The sequence below is a fragment of the Euprymna scolopes genome, chromosome 29 (genome assembly GCF_053919585.1).
Source record: "Euprymna scolopes isolate OS-2025 chromosome 29, ASM5391958v1, whole genome shotgun sequence".
Lineage (NCBI taxonomy): Eukaryota > Metazoa > Mollusca > Cephalopoda > Sepiida > Sepiolidae > Euprymna > Euprymna scolopes.
Genome location: NC_136510.1, coordinates 10,342,208 through 10,359,654, shown reverse-complemented (window position 1 = coordinate 10,359,654; position 17,447 = coordinate 10,342,208). Strand labels below are relative to the sequence as shown.

General features: G+C 31.8%; 1 protein-coding gene across 5 annotated transcripts in view; it reads left to right on the top strand.

Moving 5' to 3' along the window:
* LOC145252478 (caskin-2-like) overlaps positions 1 to 17,447 on the top strand; it is a 969,745-nt gene that overhangs the window by 306,965 nt on the left and 645,333 nt on the right. For all 5 annotated transcript variants that reach the window (XM_080111905.1, XM_080111904.1, XM_080111903.1 and 2 more), the window contains one exon: positions 3,533 to 3,678. In XM_080111905.1, coding sequence (XP_079968031.1) covers positions 3,533 to 3,678 — 146 coding nt within the window. The remainder of the gene's footprint in view (positions 1 to 3,532; positions 3,679 to 17,447) is intronic.

Genomic DNA, 17,447 nt, shown 5'->3' with positions numbered 1-17,447 from the left:
ACATCCAGGCTTGAACAGGGGGATCATTTAATTGGTAGTCGAATGCTCTATGACTAAGCTATATCTCCAGATTATAATAAATCTGTTTTTTAAAAAGGAAATGATTTGCTGAAATTTTATTATCTCCCTTGGCTGGTGTAACGTAAAATATTCCCCTGTAAAAATTTTTTTTTTTTTATATAAGAGGGAAAAAAAAAAAATCTTTAAGATCAGAGTTTTTCGATTTTCGGTACATATCGAATGCATTTTTGTACAAAACCTATCTAAGAACACTGCCAGATATATAAATTAGCTTTGTATAAAATTTGCAAAAGATAGGTTTTGAAACAGGTGAGCCTATGAGGAAGGAACTCACACACAAAGATAATAATAGAGATAGAGATTGTTTATATTTGCATATATATATATCTATATATCTAGATATCTATATCTATATATCTATATATATATCTAGATATCTATATAGATATCTAGATATATATATATATATATCTAGATATCGATATATATATATATATATATATATATATATATATATATATATATAGACTTTGTGTGTGAGTGAGTTCATTCCCTATGTACTCGACAACAGCTGGGCCTATTTTTAATGAAAGTTTCACACAAACATACTTTGTGCCTGGCAGTGTTCGTAGATAGGTTTTGTATCAGAATATTTTTAATAAGCATCGATAACTGAAATAATCCGATGAAAGAAGAAACAGGCGATTTTGACCAAAGTCAACACCTTATACAGCCTAACATCACAAACGCATTTAAGAAGTTTTATTATCACACAAGCCGAAAGGCTCAACATATAAAAGCAACAATAGATTCTTTGATATGGCAGGGGCGTGTTTAAAATGAATGTTTCTGTTTAAAGCACAATTGCTCAATGATACTTGACTTTTCTATTTTAAACTTAAATTCAAGCCATTATCACCCCACAAGCAGTAAAGCCAGTAATATAAAATCAACAGTAGGTTCTTTGATATGATAGATGTATGTTTGAAACGAATGTTTCTGTTTAGAGCATAATTCCATCATGATACTTGACTTTTGCATTTTAAACTTTAATTCAGTCCATTATATATAACAATTTTTTTTATAAAAACAGTAGGTTCTCTACAGTGCAATGTAAACTACAATATATTGTGAACAGTCACTGCAAGAGGCATGTAAAGCTTCCTTTAGGTGCACCGTGGTGGGTTCCTAACTAGAGCGGGCAATCAATCAATTTGATTGAAAAATGAGTGATTTTATCGATTTTGATGACAATGAAAATATGGGAGTCTGAAACATTCCGGGCAACGTCTGCTTGTATGTGTGTGTATGTATATAGAAGTTCACGACCTTTAATTCACCTCTTTCTTTGTTCATTTTTGGAGGGGATGGGTGTTTCCCTTTTATTGTGTTTGTAATTGACATAGTTTTAATCTGGATGTTTGTCGCTTGCATTTTAGTTTATACTAGTTTTATTTATTATCGTTGTTGTTGTTTTATTGTTATTATTTATTTTTAATTTTTTTTATTCTAAGGTAAAATTTATTTTGTATGCATATGTTTGCTATTGCATTTCTGTAGTTTAATAAATTTTGGGGTTCTTTAAAATTTAGGATAGTTAATTTCTCGTTCAAATATAGTCTACACAGGTCGTCTAAGTTCCTACATGGTGGCTTGCCGTGCTTATTTTCCAGTCCACTATCGGCGGTTAGAGAAATCTCACTTTTCACATAACAAACCTTAAGTTATGCGCGTATATGTGTGTGCGTTTGAATGAAATGAATATGTTGTAGAACGAAATGCGAATCTGTGACCAAAATAAAAATAGTTATTGAAGGCGAATGACAAATATGATAGGGTTGTTTATAAAAGACGAAATTGAGAGATGAAGACCTGTATGAAGGCTTGACGAGATACACATAAACAGTATTATTTTCTCTTTTGCTTTCAATCTTTTTTTTTTACTCACGTTCACCCCCCCCCCCGAGGCATTAGGGCTACTATTTGGGAGCATGCCTAGGAAAGATTAAGATGCTGGTTTATGTTACATTTGAACTTCTGTATATCAGTACAGTCAGAAGCGGGTAGCATGAAGGGAATTCCAAAGTCTAACTGTTCGAGGGAAGAAACTTTCTGGCATTTGGGGACCTCAATACTGAAGGGGTGTGATTTTGTTGCTAAGCTGGTTTTTGGAGATATGTATGTCGAGAGGGCACAATTTCAACGAGTTCACCAGAGCACATTCTATTAACATACTTTAAAACAGGCACAGAGATGCACCATTGCAGTGAGGTGACAGGGGTTGAAGTTTAGTTGACGAGACTTTTTTGGATCCTATCCAAGAGTCAGAGACTGGTGATAGGTGCAGTGGAAATCTGGATTTTACCTTTTTAGTGTTTTGATAGAAATTGCCATTCTATCTTCTTGTAATAATGGCAGCGTCACAATTAATGTTTGGTAAGAAAAGAAATAACGGTTGATTTTAAAAACGAAAGTGAAAACGGATGTATTATATTTCGGTGCAAGTTTAGAGTTCAACCTAATTTAAAAAAAAAAAAAAATGAAAAAAAGAAAAATCTTTATGCCGTACGTACCTGTCGCAACGAAATTGTCATATTCCAAAAACCATGTAAATTGATCAAGTAGATTGTTTTATACACAGAAAATCATTTTTAAAAATTATTTTTAGCGATTTTATTAGTAAATCATAGTCATTACTCAAGGGCGTAGTTCGAATAAAGTGATTTCCCTTTATTTATTAAACATGGATCAAAACATCTCGCTTCCTCATAAAATTTGATTTTTCTTACTGAAAAAAAAGATTGTAATACGCTATTATGAATAAAAGGAATATCACCACAAGCAGTAATACCATTAAAGGGAGAGAGATGGGGGCCATATAGTGATAGAAAGATATAGGAGGAGCATTCTAAAAGTAATACCTCCTATTTTTTTATTTCATGCAAATGTATCAAACGGGTTGAAAATTGCATTGTTATGATGACTGACCTTATGCATTCATGACCCGAAAGTTTCATCTCTCTGTTTCAAATATTGATGGTGTGAGACTCTAAGAAAGCAACCACTGTTTTGGATGTGCGTCAGAAGCAGAGAGGTGTTGTTGAATTCCTGACAAAACTGCATTGAGAATGGTGGTGACCATGTAGAAAAAATTAATTCTGGAGCACAAAAGGTTTGGAGTTTAAAAAATAGGAGGCTTTACTTTTGGAAAGACTCTCATAGAGCAGACGTTTTCTGATTTTTTTTTTTATATTCAATTGGCTTTTCAAATTCCTGAATCAAAAAATCTAATACAAGTTTAGTAGATGACCCAATGGGTCATTATTTTTTTCGAATAGTAGTTTAAATTCCGTTGCATAATTTAAATAAAATGAAATTTCAAACACTTGGCGTTATGTTGCAAAGATGGCGTGCTTGTAAAATTTTATTGCTTATGTGATTCCATTAAAAGAAATATTTTTGTCTCAGAAAAAAAGTCCTGACATTTTTTTTTTTTTTTTTTTTTTTTCAGGAATGATACCCCTACACTACGCATGCTGGCAAGGAAAGGTGGACCCAGTGAAATTACTTCTTGACCATGGGTCTCCAATTGATGAAAAAGCCGAGGAAGGTGACACACCCTTACACCTCTCCTGTCAACATGGACATTATGATGTGGTAAGATTATATATGTTTAGTAGCGCGGGGGGGGGGGGCCTGGCAGTGCCCGGTTGTAAAATACGGTTAAATAAAACAAAAAAAATTAAAAAAAAAAAATTTCCAAAAGCCGTTCTTAACATGGGATGTTGCGGATATCAATTCCAAAAGCTATTCTTACCATGAGGAGGTTGGGTGTTGGGCAACAACAACAACAACAACAAACACACTTTATTGTTTCTATGAGGGGGGGGGCATGTTTGATTATAGACCAATTTTTTTTTTTTTTTTTTTTCTAAGATAAATTTTTACCTTAGATCCACCTACACACTTTCTTTTAAAATGATGACGTTTCTAGGTTCTCCACTATGCTGATTAAGAAAATCTCATTTATATTTGATGAATACAAGAAGTTTTCACAATATAAAGCCCTGTATTATGCACTGGCCGCCAGATTAATATGCACCAGCGGAGAATAAATCTAATCATATCCGACTCTCAAATTTCTAGTATTTGCACATGGAAATCCTAACAGTGATTATAAAGTTTAAATTTGTGGCAATTACTTTGACAGTGACCACCAAAACCAAAATGGGGTGTCTCTTCCGAAAGCCGTTATTAACATGAGGTTGGGAGTTGGGCAACAACAATAACTGTACTTTAATTTTTCTATGAGAGAGTTGGGGAGGGCATGTTTCCACCAGGCAACGCTGGTTAACGGGTCCTGCTAGTATATCAATAATATAAAAAAAAAAAACAATTTCTTGGAATCAGAATTTATTTGAACAAAAACAGCAGATCTTTCGCACATAAGATTCGATATCCTCTTCTTTTTTCCTCCTCCTTTATCTCCCTTTTTTTTTTTTCTTGGTAAACGCAGATAAGGTTGCATATTGATATTTTCTTTTGTGCAGGTGAAGCGAAGTCAAAAATCTTGAAAATTGTGTATTGTAAAAAAAAAAAAAGATTCAAAATACATTTGATAAATTTTAGTTCTTTTTTTTTAATTTTCGATTTTCTAAGAATTCTTATGGAAATATATTTCTCTTCAATAAACGCATCGACTGTCGATAACTGATATAAATTTGTTTTTAGAATTTACTGGCGATGCTACTAAAGCAGCTTAGGCCGCCCGGCATTGCCCGGTCATAAAATATGCTTAAATTTGATATTTTGACTAACGCATATTTTATATTTTTTATTATACAGCGTGAGTCGTGGGAAACATGATTTTTAGAATGTGAAAATATCCCCCCCCCAAAAAAAATAGGTGAAGAAACTTTAGTCAAAGTGGAGGCTAACGTTAGAAAGCGGCTTCAAATTTGTGCTTGTGCTAGAAGTGTAAGCATGTTTAGTTTCAGAACAGTTTTCGATGGTTCATTGTTCTACGCAAGTCCTGGAGGTGATTGGTTCTCGAGTTGGAATCCACAGAGCAAAAGATTCTTCCTGGGTTGACACAAAGAAAACATATACGAAATTGCTAGAGAAAGGTTTAATATTTATGGAGCAATTCTGGTTTCTGATTGGTTGGTAGCAGAACGTGAATTGATTCGATTCGTCAGTTCCTAGCAGCATCATTTATAAATAGAATCTCCCGACTGCGCTGGATCATACCCCATTAAAGTGAAAAAATATTCTAACAGTCATTTTTTTTTTTTTTACTTTTTAAATCATTATATATATTGGGTCCACTATAATATAATAGATACGAAATATACATTAATCAAAATATCATATTTAAGCGTATTTTACAACCTGGCAATGCCGGGTGGCCTGCTAGTATCTAATATGCACTAGCAGGGATTGAATGAGGATCAACAAATGTTCCACTCTTCTATTGTTATTGAAATGAGTAAAGTCGGCAATCGTTTAATCACCCCCTCCCTCCCTCACAGTGTAACGGGAGAAGGTTCCCATGCCCCCTCCACCCACAGTAACTTAGTTTACATTGCACTGTAGAGAATCTGCTGTTGATTTTTATAAAACTATCTGTAAATAATGGTTTCACTTAAGTATCATGGTTTAATTATGCTCTAAACAGAAACATTTATTTTGACTGCACCCCTGTCATATCAAAGAACCAACTGTTGATTTTATGAAATTAGTTTTTCATTATCAGATGAAGAACGGTAAGTCAAACACATATATGCATGCAGACACATACATATGTATACACACACAGACACACACACACATATATATAACTCCCTCTGCTGATGATTCCCAAAAGGATAAAACACTAGTGTCTGTAGGTACTAAAAATAATTATTTGTAATTATATATATGATGATGATGATTTCAACGTCTTGTCAGACGAGTGCCACTCCCTCAGACACTTAAAGTCCATGAGCCCAAAAATTACTTCCATCACCACAGGACCATTTTTATAGACAAATACCTGAGGGAGTATCTATACACAGATGATGTTACAGAGTCTTAGCTTTGTACGACAGCTAAGTCTCTCTCTCGGTTCAAAATGTTGTGATCCAGCAACAAGCAAGAGCAAGGTAGCCAGCAACAAATTAAACTGCAGACCAGCTTCATATGGGTACTGGTCTCCTGCTTTATGGCTTTTTAAATCAGAGTTTGCTTCTCCTAGAAAGGCCGCCTTCACCACAGCTTACGGGAGCTCTCTCCACCCCAACACACACATACATACACACAAACACACATGGCGCTAGTTGGCTGTTGACCCCAAAAAAGGGTCCATTCGCCCTTTGGAAGGTCTTGTTTTTAATCCTTCAGGGAGACTAGCCACCCTCCTCACCAAACAATATATATATATATATATATATATAATGAAAATTATATAAAGACGTGAAGAAGTGTTGAAATAAAAACGAAATGTTGATGAATATAATTTGGTTTGTTTCTTTTTTCTATCTCTTCACATGCTAGTTTCCTTCAGTCTTGGCAGACTATGAATACCCATTGTCAGGATGCCTGCATGTGAAATTTTTGTGGCAAGAGTTGCGCAATCTCCAACCACACCTCTCCTGAGTCGGCGTTGTTAACTACCAGGAGCAAGTGAAGCTTCAAGACGACTGAAAACAATGCAAAGATAAGCGGAGAGCACATACAGCACCTGTTATTCCTAAATGGTCACCCATCTGGTACTAGCCAAGCTCAACGTTGCTTAACTTCAGTGATCTGACGAGAACTGTGTCAACGTGATTACACCGTGTGTATATATATATATATATATATATATATATATATATATACGCACACCTGTTTAATGAGGTGTTTGTATTCTCTATGCCCATTTTAATGTGGAATGTTTCAGAAACTCCTGTCATTGAAACCTGGAGTAGTAAGCCGCTGTTAATTCGATAATGTGTGTGTGTGTGCGTGTGTACGTTTTTTTTTTTTTTTTTTTTTTTTTACAGAAGGGTCACCAAATATCAAGGCCCAGAGGCCACTCGAAGATAAAGGTTAATGTGTGTATTGTATTCATTGGGACAGTTATGTAGTAATCGTTTGTTGAAGTAATTTGGTATAATTAGATTTTTTACGAGTACAGCTGAACAAGAACTTGTTTACGTTGGACTTGAAGATAATAATATTGTAGTTAGCTGGAAAGCAGACCAGCGGAACAGTTCCACAAGCAAGTAGTTCTAGAGAAGAAGCTTTGTTCATGGAATTCGTGTTTAGATTTAGGCAACGGTAGAAAGTAGAGGAATTTATTGATAGTAATTTGGGCCAGACTAGTGTTTTTTGTAACGGATTGTCAGAGGAAGGAGCTCAGGCAAACACTTGCCAAAATAGTGATAGAGAAGAGAAAGGGTATCACCTACTAGATTACGAAGTCTGTTTTGAACTCTATCAAGTGCAGGATAGAAGGCTTCAAGCACAGTTCCTGCCCAGATGTGGCAACAGTATTCATTCATTCATGTGTGTATGTGTGGTGAGACTAAGAATAGAAATCAGCCTGTTAGTTTCCATTATTCATGGCGCCAGAGGAACAATATGACATGTGCTCCCAAAGAATGTTCCTGACAATTTTGTGGAAGCCCAAGGAATTCGACTGAAGAATGCCTACTCTGGGAGGGAGAGAGAGAGAGGAATAATCTCGCTCTAAAGAATGCCAGACAGAACCTGGCAATTTTTAGATCTTTTTTTCATTTCAGAAAATAAACAGAGGCAACTAAAATTGTCTTTACTGTAAATATTGCTCCCATCATAATGGTTGAATCTTTCAGTTGTAAATCATTTTAAGTTAACTTCCTATGAATCGTTTCATCTGTTTATTTCTTCATAATTGTGCCTCGCCTCTCAAGCCCCACCATCGTAACATCTCTTCTTTGTCACATCTTACTTCATACTTCTTTTTTTTGTATTTCACTTCAGTAAACTTTAAGAGATCAAGGGGCTCCTACCTGGAGCTAACACTTGATTCTATTCCAATACATCGGTAAACACTGCATGTTTTTCGAGCTGAATAAACATGTTACATTGAATAAAAACACAAAAAATATATCCAGTTTGACAGAAAAGTAACTTACCTTGCCTTTGATAACATTTGTTATATATTTGTTTTTTGACGACTTTATCGAATCTATGTGTACAGTAATACAAACCCAAAAATAAATTCAAATAATGAAGAGCGCGTATGTGTTAAATAATAAAAATCCATTGTTTATAGTAAGAAAAAAATGGCAGGTAAAAACAAACTGGATTTTCTTGATTACGTGAAAGAAAAAGAAAAAAACTATATTTCCCTGATGATTTTGTTAGGAATCGAAATATCGAATTTAATTTAAATAAATAAATTTATTTATTGAAAGAGATTCTGCGCTTGTTTGGCTGTAAAGCGTTAAATTTTGATAAAAACTAATTTTAATAAAATAATTTACTTTTTGTGACTGGCAAAAAAAAAAAAGGTGTACTGTCATCAGCAATTCATTTTTTTTACTGTTTTCTTTTTTGTTTTTGTTTGTTTTTTTGTTTTTGTTTGTTTTTTTGTTTTTTACGGATATTTCCTTGTCTTGTCTTCCTCCTTTCTTTTCGTTATCTTTATCCGTTTGCTTTTCCGCTGCCCTCCAAAAGTCATGCTCGAAAGCTGCTTAACAAGGCTTGCACTTCTTTAAGACCTAATGACTTTCCCAGGGGTAAACCTTACCGTGAGACTCTGCATGATGCGACATGCCTGACTCCCAGCATCTCATTATATAATAATAATTATTATTCCAGAATCTTTGGCTTATTACTTTGATTAATTGCCTAGAGAGGCTGTAAAAGGGGGTGCTGTATGGTTGGTCGTGCGGATACCGTTACAGAATATGAAATTGGTCATGTTGGCTTCAAATCCTACATAATCTATTATTTCCTATACATTAACTAACCCTACATCCTAACCCAAACATCGTCAAAAATAACGAGGAAAATTCATGTTTCATACTCATTATTTATCAAGATAATTAATAAAATATTCATATAAAATCATAAATTATATTCTATTAATTTCATTTTTTTTTTTTTTTTTTTTTTTAAAGATTGTAATGCTGGGTATGGGGCAACCAAACCAGCTGCCAACATTGCCCTGCTTTTTATTGAAACCAACCGAGAGCTCTTTTTAGTATCCTCACTGTTCCCTTGAATGCAATTGTCTGAATCTCTTTTGCACTTGGTTCACCAGGAATATTAGTTAGGTAGGACTTCAGGTTCTTCTTCATAAGCCCTGTGGTACCTATAATAACTGGTATGATTGATATCTCCAATATATATATATATATATATATATATATATATATATATAATTTTTTTTTTTCTTTTTTTTTTACACAGTGATCACCACTTATCAAGGCCCGGAAGCCACTCAGAGATAAGGGTTATCGCAAGTACATTACGTTAGTGTGGAGATTTGATGAAGTGTTTACTTAAGGGGGCGGTTCATTAGGAATTTGTTAACATTGGACTTGAAGACATCCAAGTTGTAGTCCGGTGTGAAGCAGGCAGACGGAACAGAGTTCCACAGGCGTATATATATATATATGGGGATTCCAGTTTCTTTTCATATCATACATGAGACCTTGATATTTGGTCTGTTTCTCTCTTTTTTATATGTATGTATTTGACTCTGTTCAATGAAAAGATTTTCTTTATAAAGTTTCATAACAAAATATCGAAATGAAATCAACATGAATATATTTAACTCGCTGGACGTCCGACGTTGCTCGGTCATATAATATGCTTAAACATAGTTTAATTTACATCTATTGAATATTTGATATTATGAGGAATAATTTGCCATGTGGACTAATTCGCAAAAATAAAAAAATAATAATGATAATGCTGTTCATAAAATTCCATCTGTGTTTGTTTACAATATCACGTCAGCTGATATTTGGGCTTGACAATGAATTCCTTGGAAGAGTCACTTCTGATTAATGTTTACCTTTAAAATATGCAAACAAAAATGATTTGCGGCGATTTTAAATGGTACCTCTTTTTTATCATAAAGTGAACTCATTAATAAGAAAAAAATTAAAATGGTGTGATACACTCTGGGTTGAACAGGGGACCATTCGATCTGTAGTCGAATGCTCTACCACTGTTTCCAGATGGCAACAAATCTGTTTTTTCTAAGAAGAAATTATTTGTTGAGATTTTATTATCTCCTATGCCGGTGCAAATTAAAATATTCCCATGTAAAAATTCTTTTTTATCTATGAGAAAGAAAGACTATTTTCAAGATCGGATTTTTTCGATTTTTCGATACTTATATATGTATATGTATAAAACATATCTAAGAACACTGCCAGACATATAAATTACCTGTCTGTGAAATTTGTAAAAGATAGACTCAGCCGTTTTGGAACCTATAAGGAGGGAACTTACATACACACACAAAGTGACTTTTATATAATAGTAGGGATATTTATCCAATATAGTTTATTTGTTCAATGCCCTTATTTCTTTTTATACCAATATATATATATATATATATATATATATATATATATATATATATATATATATATATATATTTATATATATATAAATATATGGGGAAGTATGTTCAATTATATTTCACCTTTTATTTATAACAATCCTTTAATTTATGAAGCTCAATGTAACTATATTGTTATTCTTTTATATATGCTCTGTTTTTATATTTAACATACATTGAGCTCCTAAGCAAAAAGGATTGGTATACACAAAGAGTGAAATATAATTGAAAAAGCATTTTACCAAAATAACACACACACATATATGTATATATATATATATATATATATATATATATATGACAAAAGTTTATATTCCAAGTTTCATGATGAGGTCTCTAGTTACTAAAAACTAGCTGACCGAAACACGCTCATGACTGTGTAGCAATACATTACTGCTTATGTAAAAACAAATAAAAATACACCTTGCTCTACTTCAGGATTGAGCACTCTTGTATTAACCTTGTTATTTTTCACTGGTTACCTTATCTCTGAAAAATAACAAACTTTATATAAAAATGAAATTGTCCATGTGTCTGTGTGTGTACATTTCCCTACCAAACTACTCTGTCAATTTTCAGTCTACAGACTCGAGATTTGACATAAGGGGTATTGAGATTTGGGAAAATCTTTTAAATAAGTTTTCGGCCAGAAATTTGGTTGTCAAGGGGCCAAAGTTCAACGATTTGACCTTTGAGAACTCTACCAAACTCCTCCGCCAATTTTAAGCCTGAACACTTGAAATTTTAGGTGTAGGTTACTTGGACATAGATCAAACTTTGTAATTTGATTTAAGCCCAAAACAAATGTTATGGAGTCAAAATTGGGGTCAAGTTTTTTTTTTAAATTGACCTCTGCAGCTTCTACCAAATTACTCAGTCAATTTTCATTCCAAACATTTGAAATTTTACATAAAGTGTATTTAGACATGCAGGAAGCTTTTTAATCAGTTTTTGGTCGAAAATTTAGCTGCCAAGAGGTCAAAGTTGAAAGAGCTGACCTTTGCAAACTTTACCAAACTCCTTCACCAATTTTGGGTCTAAACATTTGAAATTTTAGATGTAGGTTACCTGAACATGAGTTAAATTTGTTAATATATATACACACACATATGCACATAAAGTTATGAACAGTACATAGGGCCCGTGCAAAGCTGGGCTGAACTGCTAGTATATATAATCTTCAACATGGTCATTTTCAAGTCAAATGCAAACAAATTCTTGTTAAATTATACTCTAAAATAATCAAATTCTACCCAATTTCTACCACTATTGATTACTACGTTATTGTCTCACTGACGTCCTTAGACTCATTTATTCTTATCCTCGAGTGGCCTTCAGGCTTTGATAAATAGTGACTGGGAAACAAGATCTTTGTGTATTAAGCTTTATTTAATCCAAATAGTACTTTCATTTGCATATATACAACTTGAACTTGCATGCCTACTAGACACTGTCCTCGAGTGTCTTAGGTCTCTATGTATAGGGATTTGTCAGGAGAACCTGGCATGAGGATGCTTCCCCTACAAATAAATCCTGACCAAATTTTCAATATAACAAAGTATTCGAAGCTCAAATGAAATCTCTCGGTATTGGCTTTTACAATGATCGATGCACCTTTTCCACAGGGTAGAATGATAAAATTGTCTCCTTAGAAAAGATGACATGATTCCATTTCCGTTTGATGAAAAACGGCCTTTTGTTTTTTTCTTTTTTTGTTGCAAACCACCTACTGGTCAGTTGTGTACAAATCCCCCAGAGCGATAGGAGCCTTCTATCATGTCTGAAAGTGACACAATGTTCAACGAGCGAGATCAGAGATGCGCCACTGTACAACTCATGCTCTCTACCGATCCAAGTTATGACAACAGGACCATTGCCAGCACCCTCAAGATGCAAATCCAGACAGTTGAACACTTGAGGGCACAGCTCAATGCATCGGACAACCCACAGTTATGGTCTTTGGTGTGGTTTCAAGTGAGGGTCACATCATGCCATCTCACATCTTTGAAGTTGGCTTAAAAGTCAACACCAAAGTGTACCTGGATGTGCTGCAGAATATGGTGATCCTCTGGTGCGATCAAGTGGCCATTGGCAGACTCTGTGAATGGCAGCAGTAGCCCACAAGTATAAAGAGACCCAGGCTTGGCTTCAGAAGAAGTGTTACCACTTTGTACCCTTCCCTCATTGATCCTCCTCCACCTCAACCATAACCCGCTGGACTACGTTGATTGGTCATACGTCAAGAACATCACCAACATGACCTCCCACAACACCAAACCAGCCTGATCGCTGCCATCCGCCAAGTATTCACTAAGCTCCTGTCGGTGCTTGTGGAAAAGGCATGCTCCCAGTTCCAGACCTGTATCGAGGTGGTGATTGAGGCTGAAGGCGGCTACATTGAATAGATGTCAGCTCTACTACATAAGCAAGTTAGCTGAATTGATTTTTTCAATAAAAGTTTCAAAATACCGCTGTTGCGTTGTTTTTTTTTTTGGGCGACACTTTTATCATTCTACCTTGGATACTCAACCAGACTAGATGAATCTGCTGGAATCCAGTAAGACCAACTAAAAGATATACAATAACATCCTTAAATAATCAGTAATTGAGAGTAAAATTAATATTCCCACCTTCTTTAATAATCCGACATTTGAGATGTAAAGTAGACTTTAATAGAGTATTCGAATGTCTATGTATTTCAAATAGAGATCAAGTGTTAGACTCAGGAAGGGGGGTCCTTTTATTTCTGAGAACTTAGACTGAAGAAAAATGAAACAAAAGCAAAGATATTAATTCTTGGAAACAGCTACCGTTTTTATTCTTTTAGCATTTGCGTATTTGAAAAAAAAAGAAAGAAAAAAGCGCAACTTGTACGAAAACTTTGAACAAACTAAAATCAAAGAATTTTTTAAGTTCTCATCTATTTCATATTGTATGGTCATTCGTTCCACTTTTTCGACATAGTGTCCCAGAAAATGGCACCAGATTTTTGGTGCTTCCTGTGTGTTATTCATTTCAAAAAGGGCATCTGTTCTTATCATTCAAGGATCTCAACAGTTGTGGGGACAGGGGTCGCCGGGGTGGCATTGAAGGGAAAGGACTGTGGCCACGGCAAAAAATTAAAAAAAATGAAAGAAGGTCAGATGAAATAAGTTTCCCATCTGTTTGGATTCAAAAAATTTTTCCAGACTTTGTTTTTTTGTTTTTTAGTTACATCTGCTTTTTTTTTTTTTCACTTTGTTTTTTCTTTATTTCCGTTTTTTTTTTTTTTACTTTTTTATGTGTTGCTTTTTTCTTCTCCTTTTGTACGCTTTCAATTTTCTTCCCATTTTTTTTACTTTTTTCTTGTTCTCCTTTGTTTTTACTTTTTTCTTGTTCTCCTTCGTTTTTACTTTTTTGTTGTTCTCCTTTGTTTTTACTTTTTCTTTTTTTACTTTTTCTTTTTTACTTTTTCTTTTTTTTACTTTTTCTTTTTTTACTTTTTCTTTTTTTTACTTTTTCTTTTTGTTGCTGTTTCTTTCTTTTTACTGTTTCCTTCTTTTTACTGTTTCTTTTTTTCCTTTTTCTTTTTTTTACTTTTTCTTTTTTTACTTTTTCTTTTTTTATTTTTTATTTTTTTTACTTTTTCTTTTTTTTTACTTTTTCTTTTTTTTTACTTTTTCTTTTTTTTACTTTTTCTTTTTTTTACTTTTTCTTTTTTTTACTTTTTTGTTCTCCTTTTATTCTCTTTCGATTTTCTTTCTTTCCATTTTTTTTTACTTTCTTGTTCATTTTTTTTATTTTTTTCTTGTTTTCTTTTTACTTTTTCTTTTTTTATTTTTTATTTTTTTTACTTTTTCTTTTTTTTACTTTTTCTTTTTTTTTACTTTTTCTTTTTTTTTACTTTTTCTTTTTTTTTACTTTTTCTTTTTTTTTACTTTTTCTTTTTTTTTACTTTTTCTTTTTTTTACTTTTTCTTTTTTTTACTTTTTCTTTTTTTTTACTTTTTCTTTTTTTACTTTTTCTTTTTTTATTTTTTCTTTTTTTTACTTTTTCTTTTTTTTTACTTTTTCTTTTTTTTACTTTTTCTTTTTTTTACTTTTTCTTTTTTTTACTTTTTTGTTCTCCTTTTATTCTCTTTCGATTTTCTTTCTTTCCATTTTTTTTTACTTTCTTGTTCATTTTTTTTATTTTTTTCTTGTTTTCTTTTTACTTTTTCTTTTTTTTACTTTTTTCTTTCTTCTTTTTTTTACTTGTTCTCGTTTTATACTCTTTCAGTTTTCTTTCTTTCCGTTTTTTTTTTACTTTTTTCTTTTTTTTTACTTGTTCACTTTTTTCTCTTGTTTTTTTATAATCTTTCAATTTTCTTTCTTTTGCTATTTTATTCATTCAATTTTATTTATTCAATTTTGTTTTTGTTATCTTTTTCAATTTTGGTTTTTTTTTTCCAATTTTTCCCCAATTTTTTTTTCTTTCAATTTACTTTAATATTTTTCTTTCAATATTGTTTTTTTTTTTTTTTTTTCGATTTTCTTTCAATATTTTCCTCTTTTTTGTTTTCTTTCAATATTTTCCTCCTTTTTTTTCTTTCAATATTTTCCTCCTTTTTTTCTTTCAATATTTTCCTCCTTTTTGTTTTCTTTCAATATTTTCCTCGTTTTTGTTTTCTTTCAATATTTTCCTCTTTTTTGTTTTCTTTCAATATTTTCCTCCTTTTTGTTTTCTTTCAATATTTTCCTCCTTTTTTTTCTTTCAATATTTTCCTCCTTTTTGTTTTCTTTCAATATTTTCCTCCTTTTTGTTTTCTTTCAATATTTTCCTCCTTTTTGTTTTCTTTCAATATTTTCCTCCTTTTTGTTTTCTTTCAATATTTTCCTCGTTTTTGTTTTCTTTCAATATTTTCCTCTTTTTTGTTTTCTTTCAATATTTTCCTCTTTTTTGTTTTCTTTCAATATTTTCCTCCTTTTTTTTCTTTCAATATTTTCCTCCTTTTTTTCTTTCAATATTTTCCTCCTTTTTGTTTTCTTTCAATATTTTCCTCTTTTTTGTTTTCTTTCAATATTTTCCTCCTTTTTTTCTTTCAATATTTTCCTCCTTTTTTTTTTCTTTCAATATTTTCCTCCTTTTTTTCTTTCAATATTTTCCTCCTTTTTGTTTTCTTTCAATATTTTCCTCGTTTTTGTTTTCTTTCAATATTTTCCTCCTTTTTGTTTTCTTTCAATATTTTCCTCCTTTTTGTTTTCTTTCAATATTTTCCTCCTTTTTGTTTTCTTTCAATATTTTCCTCCTTTTTGTTTTCTTTCAATATTTTCCTCCTTTTTGTTTTCTTTCAATATTTTCCTCCTTTTTGTTTTCTTTCAATATTTTCCTCCTTTTTGTTTTCTTTCAATATTTTCCTCCTTTTTGTTTTCTTTCAATATTTTCCTCCTTTTTGTTTTCTTTCAATATTTTCCTCCTTTTTTTTTCTTTCAATATTTTCCTCCTTTTTGTTTTCTTTCAATATTTTCCTCCTTTTTTCTTTCAATATTTTCCTCCTTTTTGTTTTCTTTCAATATTTTCCTCCTTTTTTCTTTCAATATTTTCCTCCTTTTTGTTTTCTTTCAATATTTTCCTCCTTTTTTCTTTCAATATTTTCCTCCTTTTTGTTTTCTTTCAATATTTTCCTCGTTTTTGTTTTCTTTCAATATTTTCCTCCTTTTTGTTTTCTTTCAATATTTTCCTCCTTTTTGTTTTCTTTCAATATTTTCCTCCTTTTTGTTTTCTTTCAATATTTTCCTCCTTTTTGTTTTCTTTCAATATTTTCCTCTTTTTTGTTTTCTTTCAATATTTTCCTCCTTTTTTCTTTCAATATTTTCCTCCTTTTTTTTTCTTTCAATATTTTCCTCCTTTTTGTTTTCTTTCAATATTTTCCTCCTTTTTTCTTTCAATATTTTCCTCCTTTTTGTTTTCTTTCAATATTTTCCTCCTTTTTGTTTTCTTTCAATATTTTCCTCCTTTTTGTTTTCTTTCAATATTTTCCTCCTTTTTGTTTTCTTTCAATATTTTCCTCCTTTTTGTTTTCTTTCAATATTTTCCTCCTTTTTGTTTTCTTTCAATATTTTCCTCCTTTTTGTTTTCTTTCAATATTTTCCTCCTTTTTGTTTTCTTTCAATATTTTCCTCCTTTTTGTTTTCTTTCAATATTTTCCTCCTTTTTGTTTTCTTTCAATATTTTCCTCCTTTTTGTTTTCTTTCAATATTTTCCTCCTTTTTGTTTTCTTTCAATATTTTCCTCCTTTTTTTTTCTTTCAATATTTTCCTCCTTTTTGTTTTCTTTCAATATTTTCCTCCTTTTTGTTTTCTTTCAATATTTTCCTCCTTTTTGTTTTCTTTCAATATTTTCCTCCTTTTTGTTTTCTTTCAATATTTTCCTCCTTTTTGTTTTCTTTCAATATTTTCCTCCTTTTTGTTTTCTTTCAATATTTTCCTCCTTTTTGTTTTCTTTCAATATTTTCCTCCTTTTTTTTTCTTTCAATATTTTCCTCCTTTTTGTTTTCTTTCAATATTTTCCTCCTTTTTGTTTTCTTTCAATATTTTCCTCCTTTTTGTTTTCTTTCAATATTTTCCTCCTTTTTGTTTTCTTTCAATATTTTCCTCGTTTTTGTTTTCTTTCAATATTTTCCTCCTTTTTGTTTTCTTTCAATATTTTCCTCCTTTTTGTTTTCTTTCAATATTTTCCTCCTTTTTGTTTTCTTTCAATATTTTCCTCCTTTTTGTTTTCTTTCAATATTTTCCTCCTTTTTGTTTTCTTTCAATATTTTCCTCCTTTTTTTTTCTTTCAATATTTTCCTCCTTTTTGTTTTCTTTCAATATTTTCCTCG